The sequence below is a fragment of the Saccopteryx bilineata genome, chromosome 2 (assembly GCF_036850765.1).
Source record: "Saccopteryx bilineata isolate mSacBil1 chromosome 2, mSacBil1_pri_phased_curated, whole genome shotgun sequence".
NCBI classification, from domain to species: domain Eukaryota; kingdom Metazoa; phylum Chordata; class Mammalia; order Chiroptera; family Emballonuridae; genus Saccopteryx; species Saccopteryx bilineata.
The window spans coordinates 287,231,519-287,249,687 of NC_089491.1; the positions used below are offsets into that span (position 1 = coordinate 287,231,519).

At 50.1% G+C, this 18,169-nt stretch overlaps 1 protein-coding gene across 5 annotated transcripts in view; it reads right to left on the bottom strand.

Annotated features, from left to right (window-relative positions):
- Nucleotides 1–7,268: 7,268 nt before the first annotated feature.
- SEC16B (SEC16 homolog B, endoplasmic reticulum export factor) overlaps nucleotides 7,269–18,169 on the bottom strand; it is a 38,342-nt gene continuing 27,441 nt past the window's right edge. For 4 of the 5 annotated variants that reach the window (XM_066261220.1, XM_066261218.1, XM_066261217.1 and 1 more), the window contains exons 17-26: nucleotides 17,627–17,740; nucleotides 16,737–16,809; nucleotides 14,755–15,042; nucleotides 13,868–13,935; nucleotides 12,447–12,572; nucleotides 12,161–12,265; nucleotides 11,664–11,772; nucleotides 11,454–11,533; nucleotides 9,725–9,823; nucleotides 7,269–9,088 (exon numbers count right to left, since the gene is read on the bottom strand). In XM_066261220.1, coding sequence (XP_066117317.1) covers nucleotides 9,020–9,088; nucleotides 9,725–9,823; nucleotides 11,454–11,533; nucleotides 11,664–11,772; nucleotides 12,161–12,265; nucleotides 12,447–12,572; nucleotides 13,868–13,935; nucleotides 14,755–15,042; nucleotides 16,737–16,809; nucleotides 17,627–17,740 — 1,131 coding nt within the window. In that variant the 3' untranslated portion in view covers nucleotides 7,269–9,019. The remainder of the gene's footprint in view (nucleotides 9,089–9,724; nucleotides 9,824–11,453; nucleotides 11,534–11,663; nucleotides 11,773–12,160; nucleotides 12,266–12,446; nucleotides 12,573–13,867; nucleotides 13,936–14,754; nucleotides 15,043–16,736; nucleotides 16,810–17,626; nucleotides 17,741–18,169) is intronic. The other variant, XM_066261221.1, reaches the window with a different exon arrangement.

Here is an 18,169-nt window from a genome sequence, read left to right on the forward strand (position 1 = left end):
CCGCGAGGGAAACGGGGCTTCGCCTGCATGGAGAAGACAGGTAATTTGCTGTAATCCTCCGCTTTACTGGCAGACATTTTGCCAAATCATGGCTCCCCAATCACAGTTTAAGGACACTTCTGATTTGCACAGCTCTGGAAACTGCCTCTTTCTTAGAAAGAACTGTCATGTCGACCGGCGTAGTTGTTTTTTAACAATCCAATTTGTCAATAAAACGGAAGATTGACTAGCTTCCATGCATGGCACGGTTTCTAATCACGGAATTTCTATTCACTTCAGAAAGCGTTTGATTAAGGAATTAGATACTAGTTATATGGAAATCAGTACAAGGCCTACACCTATCAAGGCCCTTTTAGGTGTGGGGGGGTATTTTTATCCCAATCCAGAACCAAAGAGGGTTGTCTGAAACATTGTAGAGCAGAGCAGATTGTCACTTACTTCTCCCAGATACCCCTCCCCAAGGCCAGTGGCAAAAGCCCCAATGTCCCTTACCTTGGGGATGGCTCTGCTCCCTATTTCTCTAGCTACACCCCCAGCTGGAGGGAAAGTCTCCATCCCCAGTGACGCTCGATTTCAATTACTTCCTTTCTGCACCTCCCATCTCTCCCCTTTCTGGTGACAGATCGATGGCCTCCTCAGGTGCCTCCTGAGTGCACCCTGTGACGAGGGACAGCAACACTGAGCTGGCTGGATTAATTTCCGCCCTGTCCCTGTTCAGGCCGGGCCTGCGAGGCTGATTTCCATCCCTGACCTCCCGCCACCCCCTCCCCACCCCACCCCCACCTTACAGAGCAGTGTCAGCCTGGTGAGGATCCTCTCTGCCAGATAAATATTCAGCCCCTTTCTGCTTGGTACCAGGTGGCAGCTGCTCCTTCCCTTCTGGGTCGGGGATTATGTATTTGTGTAATTTTTATATCGTGTTTGTTTTGGGGGGGGTTGACAGATGGTTTACTTCTCATTACGGGGGTGGCAGGGTAGGGAAGGACAGGTGTGACTCTCCGGGGCGTGTTCTGCTTGGTAAAAGGCAGAAAATTAGAAGGTAGTGTCTAAAAAAGCACAGAGAGCAAAACTGTGTAATTTTAACTCAACATGAACAGCCTTGCATCCTGCAATTACCCAACAACATCCAAGCAGAGTTTGGAACCAGGTACCTTAGAGACGGGTTTTCTTTCTAGACGCATTTAGATGATTCTCCTGGCCCACACATCTCCTTTGGCCGAGTTCCCCTGGACCCCCTCGCCAGCCCAGCCCCTAGAGGAGTGCAGAACTAGCCCCTTTTTCCCACACCTGGAAAAAGTGAATGTTTTCTGGGCAGTGTTGAGAGTCCAGGTCTCAGACTTGCAAATGCAGCATTAAGTGAAAGCCCTGGGTATAAAACTTGACCTAATTAAGACACTACTGGGGCAAAGCAGTCCAATAGCAATTACACAGGTTGTAAAGGGGTGAAGTACCTTTTACAACCAAGAAATGCTTCTGCCAGAAATGAGCACCCGTGAGGGTCAAATGAAGAGCTGTAAATGCAGGACATCACTTGCCTTGACCTCAAGCGAAGCACTTCCCTTCCATCAGCTGTCAGGAGTGCTGCCTGCCTGGTGTCCCTCCAAGGAGCCCTGGGCTCCCTCTTCCCAAGATCTCCATCAGTTTTTCAAAGCTGCAATGATCCGCTCCTTTGTGTCCCTTACTGAGCCATTCATTCATTCACAGATTATTTTTTTTGAGCATGTAGTATATACCAAGACTTGTCTCGGCTTCTAAAAGATGCAGAGATGGATCAAAGTCTAACAATAGGATGTACCCACCCCCAGTGGCCTCCTCTAGGCCAGAAATAATTTATAGACATTTTCTTGTAAACAGTTTTGAGGTTCTCAATGATGGGCAATTATTCATTTGGGTCTATTTTGAATATTTAGCTCTTAGTAGGCATCGACACCGGGCAAGGTCCTGGAAATATAAAGATGAGTAAGTTATCTCACCCCTGTCCCTGAGAAGTCACAAGTGTAATGGCAGAACTAGTCATATGCATAAATACATAAGATAATGAGTAGCATCCGTCAGCGGCAGATGGGAAACAGAGGAATGGATTCACCCTAGCTGAGACAGCAGCATAGAACTGGGAAAAAGGTTCAGTGGTCCTGCTTTAAGTAAACAAGAGGTATGGATCTAGGCTCTGGGCTCAAGTGTATAGGTTCAAATCCCAGCTCCTCCACTTACTCTGTGATCTCAGAAAAGTCACTTGAACTCTCTAGCCCTCCATGTCCCCATCTGCGAAGTGAAGCTAATAAAGCCACCTCTTTGAGTTTTGCTAAGAGTTAAAGAAGACAGCGTGTAAAGGATGAAGCATGGTTCCTTCTCAGCTCCATCTTTAGCTGTGAAATGTTGGTCAGGTTATTTTAACTCTCCGCTTAATTCCTTCATTGTAAGTTAAGAGAACTGAATACACAAACACATTATAAGCTCTTACAACAATGTCTACCTAGTACATGTACAAGATGTAAGTTACTATTATTGATGTTTCATTACCACAAACACACCCTCAATGTAATCATGAAAAAGCACTTCATTTGACAATGTGTCCTCCATCGTCAAAGGAAAAAACCTCCAGCCTGGAAATCAGAACTTTAAAGAAAAGGATTTAGGAAAATTGATTAACCTCTCCAGGCTATGGGCTTCTCATTGATAAGGTTCCCCCTTCCAGAACTTTCCCAGTCAAGCAGGAGCCTTAGCCACACGGCAGGAGCACCCAGAGCAACAGTTACCCTGGGACATATGGGTCAATTGTCCCACATGAGCTCTTGGAGAAATGACTCTCACCCATCTATCCCATGGGAGGTCCTAAATCCATGTTTATTGAATGAGAAACTCCAATTTATTAGCTGAGTTTGGGGACGCTAAGAAATTCAATTCACTTACATAAAGTCACCAGATTAACCACTGGGAAATGTGAGCTTAGAGCTGAAAGTCTTATTGTGACTAGTAGTGTCTTCCCCGAGACTACAAAGTCAGCCTCGACAAAGTGATGGAGGAGAATGATTGTGGTTTTTTTGCAAGTAATTCTTTATTTTAGGGATTTAACATCAATTACCTTTTCAATTGCAAGCTACTCCAGTGCATTCAAAAACTAATTCAATTCAGCAAATGTCAATGTATCTGCAACTTGTCGGGAGTATACCTGTTCACAAAGCAAGTGTGACTGCATCCTGACTCCGGATATTAAGTGATGTGCATTATCGGGATGACTAATGGTTTATTGTCATTGCCTACAACGCAAAGAAGCTAAAAAACTGTATAAAGAAGTCACGGCGGTGAGACTCTGGCGCGTTCTTATTTCAGTGGGAATCCATCCAAATACCCAGAGAGGTGGGAAATGAAATCTTGAAACCCAAAACGCAAGCGCTTTCTACTCCATCCAGGAAAACGAGGTCTCATCCTGACCACAGATCATGATTGTGGAGCACAAGAACAGTGAGAAAGGAACAGTGATTCTCTTTTATGTTCCAAAATGGGCTCTTAGAACTCAGGGACAAGTTTTAAAAGTCAAGGCCTCTGATTTCCAAGAAGCAGGGGACATTAAAATTTAGCTACACTTTTCTAGCCAAAAGTTTGAGTTTCCGACACAGGATCTGTTGCATCCTCTTCTGGTGAGCAGACTCCGTGGGAAGCTACACAGTCTCAGCCACCTGGGAGATGCTTAACGCACAGCCTGTCTTCTCTCCTCCCTTGGCAGTACACAGCAATTGTGACGGACAGGAAACAAAGGGCTGGGGGAGGAGCTTAGGTGAAAAGATACCTCCGGGGAAAGATCCTAAAGGGATGCGCGCACACACACACCATGTCACACACGCTCGCCACCTTGGACCCTTTCCTTCGGAGACCTAGTCTGCAATCCTCAGTCTTTTCCTGCCTCAGAATCCTGAAAGGGGCAGGAAGAAGCCAGAAGAGACTCTCTCATGGCCGTTTGGCGAGTCTAAACCACATGTTCTCCCTTTCAGATGCCACCCCGTGGCCTTTGTGATCACAGTGCACGATCACCCTTGTTCCTTCCAACTTTACACACACCCACCGATTCTCAATGCCACCTTGAACTCTGGCCAACAGATTCGCTCTTCTACACACTAGCAACAAACTGAACTTTGGTCTTAACCAACAAGAGGCGGTACAACTTGACCATATTCCATATCAGCCCCCAAATTATATAAGTAGATGAAACCCCTATATTATGAAGGGATGGCAAAGCACTAAGTTCTCTGAATATAGCTTTAAGTATAACTGTTATCGCATTAGGCAGTCATTTCTGTATTTATACGTCTCTCTTCCTCACTAGACTGTGAATATCTTAAGTGTCAAGATCATCTTGTTAGGAAAGCTGTGCAATGCCTGACACATTATTCAATTAATATTTGATGAATAACAGAACAGATAAATGTACACGTGTCCAGGGACAATGTGGCTAAAAGCCCAGATTCAGAGGTCAGACTACCTGGATTCCAACCCCAGCTCCATCCTTAGTAGCTGTATGACCTTGGATAAATTGCTTAATCTCTCCCTTGTATTTTCAGATGCCTTATCTATAACACATTGAAATAATAATATATACTTCATACAATGCATACCACTGTGCCTGACACAAAATAAATACTCAATAAATATTACTATTGAAAATAAAAATGTGTGGGCACTCTAGCTACCAAAGCCTCCAAGTGTTTAGTGGTTGGATTCCCAACTCTAGTCAAGAAAAAGCCATTCTGTGAGCCTTCATTTCATACGCTGAGACATGATATAATGGCCTTGGAGAATGTGAAGGGGTTCCAGGCACAGGTGGTGGTGAGCAGCTGTTTCCATCTTCACCGAGTAGCAGCTGAGAGTCTTAAAAGAGCCACACGAGTGATCTGGGTATAAAGTATTAAGAATAGCTGCCTAATGTTGAAGGTATAACACTCTAGGCTGAAGCTACAAGGGAAGCCATGGAATCCCCCTCTCTTGAGATTCTTTAAAAATTGGATACTTAATCGGCTCTCGCTCCAAGATGGTTAAAAGCCAGGAAAGCATCTCACATTAAAATAACAAGCAGCTTGCCCAGATCAGTCAAGCTTGAGTTGCATTGCTGTTGACCTAGTTTCAGCCAAGTACTATTATTACCTGGAGATAGATACAAAAAAAAAAAAAAAAAAGGAAGAAAGTGTAGAAAGCAGAATCCCCTGCTTAGTGAGACTGCAATGAAACATTTAATATGCTGCTAGTCCTCATTCAGAATAACATTCAGTCTCACTGAGAAGCCACTTCTGAAGGACCCGAATGAACAGTGCCTGGTAGAACTACTTCCTGGGAGTGCACCGCCTTTGGGACCATGCTTAGAGGCAATCTCAGAGAAGCACCTAACACCCTATTGTCTGAAAATCATGATAAATGTGCTTGCAGATTAAGATGGCAACGAAAGGGAGGACACTTCCTTTGCACTCTCTGCATCCCAGAAACTCCTGGGAATGGCAGACCCAAATTACACCCCTATTATTCCTGTCAAGCCCAAGTGTTTTGCATATTTCCTCTCAGGAAGAAAATATTCTGATTTTAGTGAAGAGGTGAGTGCCATCTCTTGCTCTTCCTCTTGGTTGCTCAGAGGGAGAAACCAAAGAGAGAGGAGATCTGGGGGTGGGTGGAGCTAGCCGAAGCTTTGACCCTGAGCATCCGGGGCTCCAGTGAAGGCTGGGGGCGGGGTGGGGGGAGTGTGTACCGTACAGTGACTGGGGAAACCCGGTTCGCTGGCAGGTTTATAGCCACACAAGGGGGTTGGACAGAAGGCTGGAATGGTTATATGTAATAAAGACACTTAAATGGAATTTAACGGTTTGTTCTCTTCCAAATTACTTAACATTAAGTTTAAATGTTTCCGTATAAATACTAAGTTATATGTATATTGCAAGATCGCAAATTCACCCATTACCACTCAATGTTTTAAGGAAAATGTCGTGTCTTTACTTATGAAAGCTATTCTTCCTCCAAGATCGCACCCCAGTGAGGAGTGGGGCAGGGGGGAACAAGCTTGCCAGTTAATAGTATCTTTCTCTTCTCCTTTTAAACAGTGTCTTTGGGAAATTCCTTTGTTTCAAGAGAGAAGTCTGTTTATTCTCTTTCCCCAAACGGTAATGGGCCAATACAGTGGGCACTAACTATTCATTTTGGGCAACTGGTCTGGCCCTGCCCTGACCTGGTGTCTGCTGGGGTCCCTGTGGCCTTTTGGGACACTGTGCAATCATCCCCTACAGGAGTCCACATACACCAGGCTGCAGTGAGGTCAGGCCCTTCCTTGGACCATAGTCCCCCCCAAGGCCAAGCCGCTAGGCTCCCAAGCCACACTGGACAAGAGACCAAGCCAGAGCCAGCTCCTCCTCAAGGCTGGCAAGCCTTCCACGCGCTGGACAAGGAATGCCGCCAAGGCTCCCCATGCTCTCGGGGTTTGGGGGGGCCTTCCCCACGCGTATGTATTTCTATCACTACCGGCTCCACTCCCCAAACTTCTGTCTCACAAAGGAAGAAAATACTATTTTTCTCTTACGGCTCAGTTTTAGCACTTCTGGTTTTAACCAGCTGAAGCTATAAAACGATTGTGACCTTTAGCCACCTCATCAGCATCACCATTGCTAAGAAACGCTAATAAACAACTAAGACCTCTGAGTGACCCCAGTTCTCCGCACCCTCACTGGACCCAACTGAGGGCTCTCTCCTGACCAACGAACCACAGGATTGTTTTAACCGACCACGCGCAGGTGAACGGGGGCATTCTGACTCTGCCAGAGCACAAGCCTTCGATCATGAACTGTGTAAATGCCCTGACCTCCTCCCTCGCTAGTGTATAAAACCCCCCAATGTGCCCCCTCCGCAAATGTGCGCACTGCTGCATTCGCCTTCCCCTGGGAAGTAACCCATTCCGGTGCTCATTCTGTTCATACTGTTGTCACTGGTTTTCCATTTATACATCCAGCAGGAGGAGGAAGTGAGGTCACAGGCAGGCATCTGACGTCTTCGCCTTCCTCTTCGGTCCTCACTCTCCTCCTCTAAAGCGCTTCTTTCTATGGGGGGCAAGACTGCCCCCTACGTCTTTGTGCCGGGGGAGGGGGGCACTGAGCCGTGTGACCCAGCACTGGTGGCAGATGGGATGCGGGAAAAGAGACAAGCTTAGTAATAAGGACATATATTGGGTAGTTTCAAAATACTGTTTCTGTTATATACCTCTATCAAGAATGAAAAATCCATAGTTTAATCTGGTAGGCAACAAGACAGTCAAGATTTTTACTTATAGATTATATAATGATAATTTTTTAAAAACCTCTTACATAGTGTTTAGCATGTACCAGGTGCTTTTCTACAAACTTGACTCATTTCATTCTGGCCGAACATCCCTCTGTGGAAGGTGCTATCGCAATTACCACCTTGTGTTAGAGATGAGAGGCACGGGCCAGTCTGGTAAGCGTGGCCAAGGTGACAAGGTGACCTGGGCGTGAGCCAGGACCCAGGTCTAAGCCGGGTGACTCCCGGGGACCACCACTGCTGCTGTGCAGCCGTGGGTGCCGGCCTCCCAGCATCCCGACCTGCAGAAGCAGCGGTCTTTTCGGGAAGAAAGGGGAGCGGCATTTACCCAGGGCCTTCGAGATGCAAAAACACTTAGGCATGCACTTCCTAATTTAATCTGAGAGATGAACAGACTTATTTAGAAAAATCAGAATATGCAATATTTAGTTAATGAAGTGATGAGTTGCACCAGGGGAGCTCTTGTCCATATTTTCTTAACTGAATAAAATAACAACATTAGAGCAGACGTGGAAGTTAGGAGGGTCTGTCCCTCGATTCTTCATTGACAAAGGGTTCTGTCCAGCTTGAGCGGCCAGCCACACGGTGACACCGTCATCAGGAGAGACTTCAGGGAAGGAGACCGCCCAGTGAGCCGCAGACAAGCATTTGCTATAAAATCATCTGGTTTAATCGCTACTAACATTAGTAGTGTGGCACATCAGAGTAGAAAACCTGTATGTACAAATTACACTTACAAAAAATGTTCTTTGTGAGGGGCACTTTTCAGCAAATCTAACAAAACACCAAGAGTCACTACTATTTGGGACCTGAAAAAAACAAATGGAAATTTGCAAGACATCCCCCCTCCTCCCTCGCGCTCCGCTGACCCTCCCCTCTGAACATTGATTTGCAAACGCCCGAAGCAGGGAGGGAGAGATGAGCAGTATCACACACTCGTTTCTCCTCTCTTAGGGAAAGGGGTGAATTTTTAGAAAATGTTTTTCCATCATTTATTAGACTGATGCTCCATCCATCTGCATCGTTAGGTTCAGCAGTTTCCATGACAATATGCTGTAGATGCCTACAGCAATCTAACTTGATAGCCAGATGCCAGAACGTGGGAAAATAGGACCAGCTAAGAAAGTGAGAGAAATATAATTAATCTGAACCACATAAAAATGTGCCCCAAACGAGGACCAACAGGGAAACTGTTGATGTGCCGCTGAAGAGGGAATTATGACAAGAAGAACCAAGTTTCCGTATAAAAACGTTTGCTAAGGAGCCGTGAACTGGTCTATAAGTAAGGTGGAGGAAGGAGTCAAATTCAGTCCAGGGTGTTGCTCTCGGTGCCCTCCCATAATTCCCTGCTGCAAGGCCCGTGGTGTCCTCGGTAACTCCAGCAGTGGAATTTGCAGGTCTTGACTTGCCTGAGACCCTGAGCCGCCGTCCTCGGTGCCGCCACCAGGCCATCCTGCTCGCCTCCAGTCTGCTAGCCAGCCCAGCTTTCCCATCTGAGGAAGTAATTTCCATCGGGGGAAGCTGATCTTTAGGAGACTGGGCTGATCTGTATCCTGGGGGACCATGTATCCTTGCCCTTCTCTGTGCCCAGTGGAGCCAATAGGCCAGCACAACCCTCCGAGGGGCCCCCACATGGCAGAGGGGCTGGGAGGCTAAGAAAGGAGGGCGACGTCGAAGCTGTGCTCCAGGGAGACCCGCCTGGGATGGTGGTGGTCCGTCAGGGCTGGGTGGGGTAGCGGCGCTGGGCTAGCCGATTGGGCCGACTCAGGCTGGTCACCGCGGGGAGCTGGAGGAGGAGACACAGCGCCCTGGGTTAGAGCCCCCAGCCTGCCTCCCCCCGGGGCCGGCTGCTGGGGCTGAGCAGGGCGTCCGGGGGGTCTGGGACACCCCAGCTGCATCTGGCTTCCTCGTGCGACGTTCTAATGATTCACTTCCACCCTCACCTCTTAGATCAGGCAAAAGAAATTCGATTTTATAAAGAGGGGAGGCCAGGGGACGCATTAGAGCTATCAGTGTGCCCGAGGAGCAGGGAGTTTAGCTTCTCTCAACGTTTGCAATGACCCCCGCACCCCAGGACAGAGGGACTGTGCACGCACACCACTGATGTCAACACCACTTGTGTCCCTTCAGTCTCAAGATTTAGGAAAGGTCAAGAGTAATACTGATAATTGCCACATTGATTGACCCTCTTCTGTGTACCAGGCAGTTCACATACACAGCACCCCTACCGAATCCTCACAACTGCTCGGTGAGATAACTAGTACTCTGAAGCCCATTTCACAGATGCAAACACTGAGACTTAGAAAGGGTCAGTCAATGCTCAAGAATTCATGCACAGTAAGTGGTAAAGTAGAATTAGAAACCTAAGTCTCCTAAATCCAACACCCGTGCTAAGCCCGTCCCTCCAGGCTTCCTTCCTTACCTGGGGGACCTGAGACGGGTTGTAGAGAGGAACAGACCCTGTCAGGGGCGGTGGGGGAGGCAGGCCACCAGGGCTGAAGTAGCACTCAGAGGAAACACCCTGTGACAGGAAACAACAGAAAATCCTATTAGCCTCCGTTCCCCAGATTCCAGCACGCCAAGGGCTCCCCTGAATGTCAGCTTTAGTCAGGAGATGCGAATGGGAAGGGTCTCTTGATAGAACTCAGGGACCCTTGAGCAGACAAGCATGGTTCAAGTGGGCACAGCCAGCCCCCGGATCTGAACTGGCTACGTGGAGGCTCTGGAGCAAGAAGGAAAAGCCACCATCAGTTATATTGATAGCACCATAAAAAGTCATATCATAATCTCTGAAAGGCCAAAAGTATTATATGAGTGCTCTAACCAGGCCACAGGAAATAAAAATGTCCTCCTAGCAATCAGCATGAAAGCGAACCAGTACAACGATTCATCAAGAATGCGTTACAACCCCTGCCAAAGATGCTGGGGTACTCTGGCCCCTCCTGGGACACGGGCAGTTCTGCAGATTTCTTCTGTGGAAGCATGTATCCGCTATATCATGTCCCCCCCCCCAAATTCCATATGCTGAAATCCAAACCCCAGTACTTCAGAATGTATTTGGATATAGGGTCTCTAGAGAGGTAGTGAAGACAAAATGAGGTCATTAGGATGGGCCCTAACCCAGCATGACTGATCGGTGTCTTTGTAAGAAGAGCAAATGTGGATACAGCCACACCCAGAGGGAAGGCCAGGTGAAGACTTCAGGAGAAGGCCAACATCTCCCAGGCAAGGAGCGGGACCCAGGAGAAACTCACCCTGCCTTCACCTTGATCTCAGATTTCCAGCCTTTGGGGCAGTGAGGAAATACCATATTTCCCCATGCATAAGACACACCATTTTTCAAAAAGTTTGGGGTCTAAAAACTGGGTGAATCTTACACAGTGGTTGTCAATATTTTTACTTGCATTTCCCGCTTTTTCACGCTTATTTTTTGTTTTGTCTTGTTTTTGTGGCAGAAACAGAGAGAGTCAGAGAGAGGGACAGATAGGGACAGACAGATAGGAAGGGAGAGAGATGAGAAACATCAATTCTTCATTGCAGCTCCTTAGTTGTTCATTGATTGCTTTCTCATATGTGCCTTGACCAGGGGGCTACAGCAGACCGAGTGAGCCTTTGCTCAAGCCAGCGACCTTGGGCTCAAGCTGGTGAGGCTTGGTCAAACCAGATGATCCCGCGCTAAAGCTGGTGACCTCAGGGTCTCAAACCTGCGTCCTCTGCATCCCAGTCCAACACTATCCACTGTGCCACTGCCTGGTCAGGCTGCACTCATTGTTGAAGACAGTGATTCATCATCAGACACCTGAGGACAAGCTACTGGGTGGGAGTTTTGACAGTAATGAGGAGTTGTATGCTTTTTATGATGAATAAAACGAGTTCAATAACTTTATGTAATACACTTTTTTGCAAATTTCGGGCCCCCAAATTAAGGTGCGTCTTATAATTGGGAGTGTCTTATACATGGGGAAATACGGTCAATGTCTGTGGCTTTGTATAAGCTGCACAGTCTGTGACCCCTTGTCATGACAACCTCAGCAAACACATAGAGACACTCTCCTCACATTCCCCATGAGTCGGGCCCCCACACAGAAGGGTCAGTCCTCGTACACCCAGGCATCTAGTGGGGCCCAGCCTCCAGCCCGTGGGCTGCTCACCTGGGGCCCAGACACGTCTCCATTCCCAGTGACCTCGGCTGATCCCCCACCGGACACTGGTCCTCGGACGTCACCCCCACCTAGATAGCAACGAGTGAGACCTATTTCCACTGCTCAGGACCGAGGAGTCCCCACTCACAGAAGGACCCCCCAACCTTGGGGAGCACAGAGCAGACCTCCGATGGCCCAGAGGACATAAGGTTGGCATACCTGTGCCCCTGGGGAAGGCACTGGTGCCTGGCAGAGACAGGGGCTCTGGGAGAGGTGTCCGTGACAGGCCTGAGCCAGCCTGGGGAGGAGGAGGTGGTCGGTGGGTCTCCTGCCCAGTGGAGAAAGAAAAACGGTGACAGAGGTTGACAAGGCCCTGCAGTGCCCGCAACGCTGTGGGGTTTCCTCCCTTAAGCCCTGTACCACTCCCTGCTCAATAACCCAAAGATCACGGGTCCTCTAAAATCAAAATTCCTCATTCTAACCTCGAAGGCCTTTCATCGTCTGCCTTTTCCCCTCATGGGACCAATTTATTTCCCATCATCTCTGCCCTTTCACAAAACTGCCCTTCCATCCAGGCTGGGGTGGAGTCCAGCACTACCTCTGGCCCTCTGGGTGCTGAGGAGCCATCCCCGTCCCCGGAAGGCCCACAGAGGATGGTGCCTCCCTGTGCTTCCACCACTCAGCTCTGAGTCTGGGCTGTCAGAGTCATCACTCACCTCTGAGTCTGGGCTGTCAGAGTCATCGTCGTCGTCATCTCCGGAGGGGGACGTGTCCTCGGTAGGCTTCGAGCGAAACCAGCTGAACCAGCCAAACCCTGAGCTCTGGGGGGAGGGGGAGTCAAAGGCCTACTGTCAGTGTGCGTCTCCTTCTGCATATGAGATTAGCCCCCCACAATGTGATGGCGGTGAGACGGGGACAGGACTCAGCTGAAGCCCAGACCCCCCTTTGCTGGGAGGAGAAGGCCTAGTCCCCCCACTTTTGTGTTCTCTCCCCGCCTCCTACCTTTTCTTTCTGGGCAGTGTTCTGGGAAGACTTTGTATCGGTCTCATCCGAGGACTCCTCGTCATCCTCCTTAGTGGAAAGGGCGGGGCTCTCGGAAGTATGTCGTGCTCTGGGAGCGAGTGGCACCTGGAATTAAAGAGAAGAGGAGCTCAGTATCTGTGAACAAATACAAACGAATGGATGAGTGAATGATGGTGCTTCCATACAATGGCTTTCACCATACCGATGTTAAAAATCATATTTATGGCCCTGGCCAGTTGGCTCGGTGGTAGAGCGTCAGCCTGGCGTGCGGGGGACCCGGGTTCGATTCCTGACCAGGGCACATAGGAGAAGTGCCCATTTGCTTCTCCACCCCCGCCCCCCCTCCTTCCTCTCTGTCTCTCTCTTCCCCTCCCACAGCCAAGGCTCCATTGGAGCAAAGATGGCCCAGGAGCTGGGGATGGCTCCTTGGCCTCTGCCCCAGGCGCTAGAGTGGCTCTGGTCACGGCAGAGCGATGCCCCGGAGGGGCAGAGCATCGCCCCCTGGTGGGCAGAGCGTCACCCCTGGTGGGCATGCCGAGTGGATCCCGGTCGGGCGCATGCGGGAGTCTGTCTGACTGTTTCTCCCCGTTTCCAGCTTCAGAAAAAAAAAAAAAAATCATATTTATGAATGACATGGGAAATCTCATTTTATAGTGTTAAATAACAAATAAGAAATAAAACTTCATACACATGCTCTTAGCCATGTAAAACCACACATTTGTGTGTATATATGTACCTACACACACACACCTATATATATATATGATATATGTACATAAATACATGGAAAAAGTATTGAAAGAAAACCAAAACATTTGATTTTGGGATTACAAGTGATATTTGTTTCATTATTTTTCAAGTTTTCTTAATAATAATTCACTACTTTTTCAGTTGGAAAAATAAAAAAGTCAAATATAAAAGTTTTTAAGGCCTGTAGCGTGTCCCTACTTGAGAAAGTTACGTGATGTGACCCTCCAGCCAGGCAAAGCTGAGGGCAGTGCCACCCACTGCTGGGGGAAGGGAGCATTCATTCAACAGCTAGGTTAATAGAATGATTAATTCGACAAAGTCACCTCTGAGACCTCACAGCCTAACTGATGTAGACTCTTCTTGGAAGTAAAGCAAGGTAGAAATAAAAATAAAGAAATAACCAGAATCTTCTAGGACAGCACAGGGTATGGTGAGGTCTGGTGTGATGGTGAGAAGAATGTGTCGGCCAAGCAGACCTGTGAGGCCAAAACTGCACAGTGCCCTGTCACCCTGTCCCGGGGACACGGGCTGGTGGGGACACAGGACACAAGACGAAACGAGGTGCCTCGGGGAAGGGCGAGCTGGTGCCAGGCAAGGAGGGAGTTTGCGTGAACAAAACCTGCCACTTAAGAGGGGGCTCCATCTCTCACCTGAGGCTTGGAAACCATGTTTTCACCATCAGGATGCTGGAAGGTTTCTTGAAACACTGTGTTCTCTCCTGTGGCACCAAAAGAAACAAAAATTGTGATTTGCAGTTGAACCTATTCCATCCATCCTGGGGAAGTAACAGGGACAGTTGGCTTTCCTAACCGAGCCGCAAAGCGGCGGGCACTCCACATCCATAACCATAAGCAGATCGCAGTGTGAGGTCCACTTGCATGGCTGCCCCAGGACATGCTGGTCACTCTTCCTCTACCCTGAACACCTTGCTTGTTCCTTAGAAGTCCTGGAAATCGGGGCCACATGGAGCTAAGACACAGAGGTCCACCATGGCCATCCCCTCCACTTGAGTGTCCCATGTTGGATGGGCTCTTATCTCAGGCCTATGAGCTAACCTCCGGGCTCGCCTCCAGCACTGCCCTGGGGATGCTCAGCACTGCTCACCCCACTCAGCCCTGTCGTCCAAGGCCTGCTGGGCCTAAGACACTTGGGACCGGGTCAGCATCAGGCCTCTGCTGGCAGTGAGCTCTGGGACTTCCTTCGTAGGACTTGACCTTCACTGCAGCTCGGGGTGTAGGCAGCACCTGTCTACCCTGCAGCCTCTCTCCTAGAAACTATGTGATCCCGGGGAGGTCAGGAGGAACTGTGGCTGGGCTTGCCACGCTTGTCCAGCTGAGGGCTGAGTGGAACAGAGACAGCCATCCCCCCCGGGTGTGTGCCGAGCACGGGCACCACCGGGCCGGCGCACAGGTGGTCCTCGTCCTGTGCACACCCCCATCAGGTCTTCACCAGCTGCCCACGGGTCCCTGCCACTCCCCTGTCTCCTCCCCCCTCCAGAGCTCCTCCCCCCAAGCTGCCAGCCTAGCGCAGGTCTTACCAGGGGGCGGTGGTGTCTGCTGGGCTTGCCCCCAGGCCCATCCCCCGGGAGCCTCTGCCAGCGCCACGCTGCCACCTATCCCCGGCAGATGGGTCTCAGGAACCGAGTAAAGAGGCACCGGGACCCCTGTCTGCTCTGGATTTCCTCCTGCTGGGTAGGAGCCTGGCTGGAAGGGAAAGGGCGGCTGTGGGCTGGGCCGGGCCGGGCCCATCGGCTCCGCCGTTGGCCACATGGCTGAGGGGTCCGCAGTGGCTTCCAAATCACCTTGATGTCCCAAAAAAGTGTTTTCTAAGGACACAGGGCAAAGAGAAAGAAGTGAGACCTGACATGTCACATACGCGTGGACGAATCACACCAGGCACGGCCCTTCCCATACCCTCTTCGGGAAGCAGTCACGAGGACAGGCCCCCGGGTGTGGCTGCCATCATGTGGGGACAGGTCCAACACAGCAGCTGCTGCAACACCGCTCACTGCTTATGACTTACAGTGTATAAAAGCATTCCCCTCACGACCTGGTATGACCTCTGAGCCTTAAACCAGTGAGTTAGGAGGGCAGACATTGCTATCTTATATAAGCCTACACTATTTTATTTTTGGATAAACTTTCTCCTTCCAGGACTTACTAATGGGCTTGAGTATTTAAAACTTAGAGCCCTGGCCGGTTGGCTCAGTGGTATAGCGTCGGCCTGGCGTGCAGAGGTCCCGGGTTCGATTCCCGGCCAGGGCACACAGGAGAGGCGCCCATCTGCCTCTCCACCCCTCCCCCTCTCCTTCCTCTCTGTCTCTCTCTTCCCCTCCCGCAGCCAAGGCGCCATTGGAGCGGGGATGGCCCGGGCGCTGGGGATGGCTCCTTGGCCTCTGCCCCAGGCGCTGGAGTGGCTCTGGTCGCGGCAGAGTGACGCCCTGGAGGGGCAGAGCATCGCCCCCTGGTGGGCAGAGTGTTGCCCCCTGGTGGGCGTGCCAGGTGGATCCCGGTCGGGCGCATGCGGGAGTCTGTCTGACTGTCTCTCCCCGTTTCCAGCTTCAGAAAAATACAAAAAAATAAAAAATAAAACTTAGAAAGACTCCAGTTGAAATGCAAATCAGGCCACAGAAACGAGGGCTTTGCCTTTAAGGAACTGGAGGGTGGGCCATGGCAGGGCCCCTGGTGGTGCTCATTCCGGTTCTGCCATTCTGCCAGTGGGACGTGTACAGTGACTGGCCTGAGGTCACAGGATCAGGGTGGGTGGCCGACACACCTGCTGGACTGGGTGACAGGAGACCTCACGGAAGTGACTGTTCAGAGACACCCTGCCTGGCGACCCTCCAGCCCTTCACCTTCACAGGCTCTGTGACAGAGCAGCAGAGCCAGGAAACAAACCAGGACCTGCCCAGCCTGCCTTCCCCTCACTCAGCCCTGCGGGAAGAGCTCACGCGGGGGGTGGCCGGGAGTGCAGGGACGAGGTCTCGTTCTGGCTCCACAGCGGCCTGTGACTTGGGGAAAGGGACTAGACTTAACTGGGAGCAGTCACGTCTGCCAACACAACACCCAGAGGCATCCGAGGGGAGAGGAGGCGAGTGCAGAAACACGCTGAAACATGTTGAACATGTATGCGGCACCCGATAGCTCCAAAATCTCAATGGCTCCCAATGTCCCCAACACTGATGTGAAACAGAGGTCACGCCCATCTCTGGCCTCGAGAAATGTATTCAGCCAGGGAAACGGCAGTGACAGAGTTGAAAGAATTAGATAACAATATGCTGTAACAAGTATTAAAACCTGAATGTGAAGCAGTAACTCTACTCACATGGGAACTCAGAAGTGTCAGAATGACCGAGGCTGCAGGAGCTGTGGAGAAGGTGCCTGGACCGTTGGGTCAGACTGACACCAGCCAGGACACCCTCCAGGAAGGGAGGGGCAACGGCATTTTAAGCCATGGTCTCGTGAATAACTAGACCCTGAGAGTCACCTACTTACACACTGTGCTCCTCAGTTTGGATACCTGTTGTTCCGCGGGCTCCAGAAATAACGGAGTGCACTGAACGGGCATCTCCCATGTCTCCGGATACCTTCTGCTATTTGAAATAAAGGAAAATCCGTTAAGCAACACAAAGAGAAACAAGAACAGGGAACAGGGTTTAAGAATTAAGTAAAAAATAAACCAGAGGGAGTGACAAGGTGAGGGAACCTCAGACGAATACTGGGAGTTGGGGGGGGGGGAAGTAAGGAGGACGGGTGGCAGCCTCAGCCCTTCCTCAGAGCAGGCAGGGGCCCCGGGACCAGGGCCATCTGTGTCTCCCCTGGGAAGACGCAAAGGACAAGGAATGCAGTGTCCCCAAGGCGTGCAACACGTGAGGGAGCAAGGGCCGTGCTCGCCTTAACAGAACCCACCCAGTCCTTTCTCAGACGGAGTGGGAGAAAGAAAATTGAAGAAACCCTGTTCCGATTATTGTTACAATTACTACCAGCAGCTTTTGGAATCATCAGAACAAAAAAGGAAAGGCCTGGAAGTCTTTTAAGCAATTGCCCTGCATTACATGAAAGTGATGCAGGTCTGCTGTGATCCATTGTTCCTAACAGAGAGACGGAGGCCTTGATCGTCATAAAACATATTTTCTGGGACCATAGAGAGGGCGGCAAGAAAGAGTTTGACAAGGGTCCCATGGTCTCACAAGTGAACACAGGAAACCGTTTCCGCCCAGGAAAGAGGCCGCGTTTGGGAAGCTCAGTGCCACCCCCTCCTGCGTCGGGCTGGGCCTCATGGGTGACGAGAGTCCTCGTGGCCCTCCATGGTTGGGGGCTTGCCAAGGTCAGTGCCTGCATCCTCTGTGTCAAGGGGAGCTCAGGGGGAAACAAAGGTCCACACACTGACCCTGCTCCAGCCCTGCTCACCTCCAGCTCCTTGTGCCGCTTCCGGAGGTGCGCGAGCCAGCCCGGCTCCTGGTCCCTGTCCCCGCGGCGTCTCTCTAACAGCAGAGGATCTGACAGTTTCAGTCTCTCTGCCAGCTGTGCCAGATTGCCAGACGGGTCGGGGCAGAAAGCACAAGAAGGGACAGGAGGGAAGGAAATAGAAAGATGGAGAGAAGATGGGGGAACATGTCGTGAGGGAAAAGGAGAAAGTGCTTTAACTCAACTTGTACATTAGATTATAAAGCATTATCTAGAGAGTGAATCCAGTAGATGCTGTCCCCAAAATGGCAGCATACATAAACAATTAACCCATCCTTTTTTTTTTTTTTTTTTTTTTTACAGAGGCAGAGATAGACAGGGACAGACAGACAGGAACGAAGAGAGATGAGAAGCATCAATCATCAGTTTCTCGTTGCGCATTGCGACTTCTTAGTTGTTCATTGATTGCTTTCTCATATGTGCCTTGACCGTGGGCCTTCAGCAGACCGAGTAACCCCCTGCTGGAGCCAGCGACCTTGGGTCCAA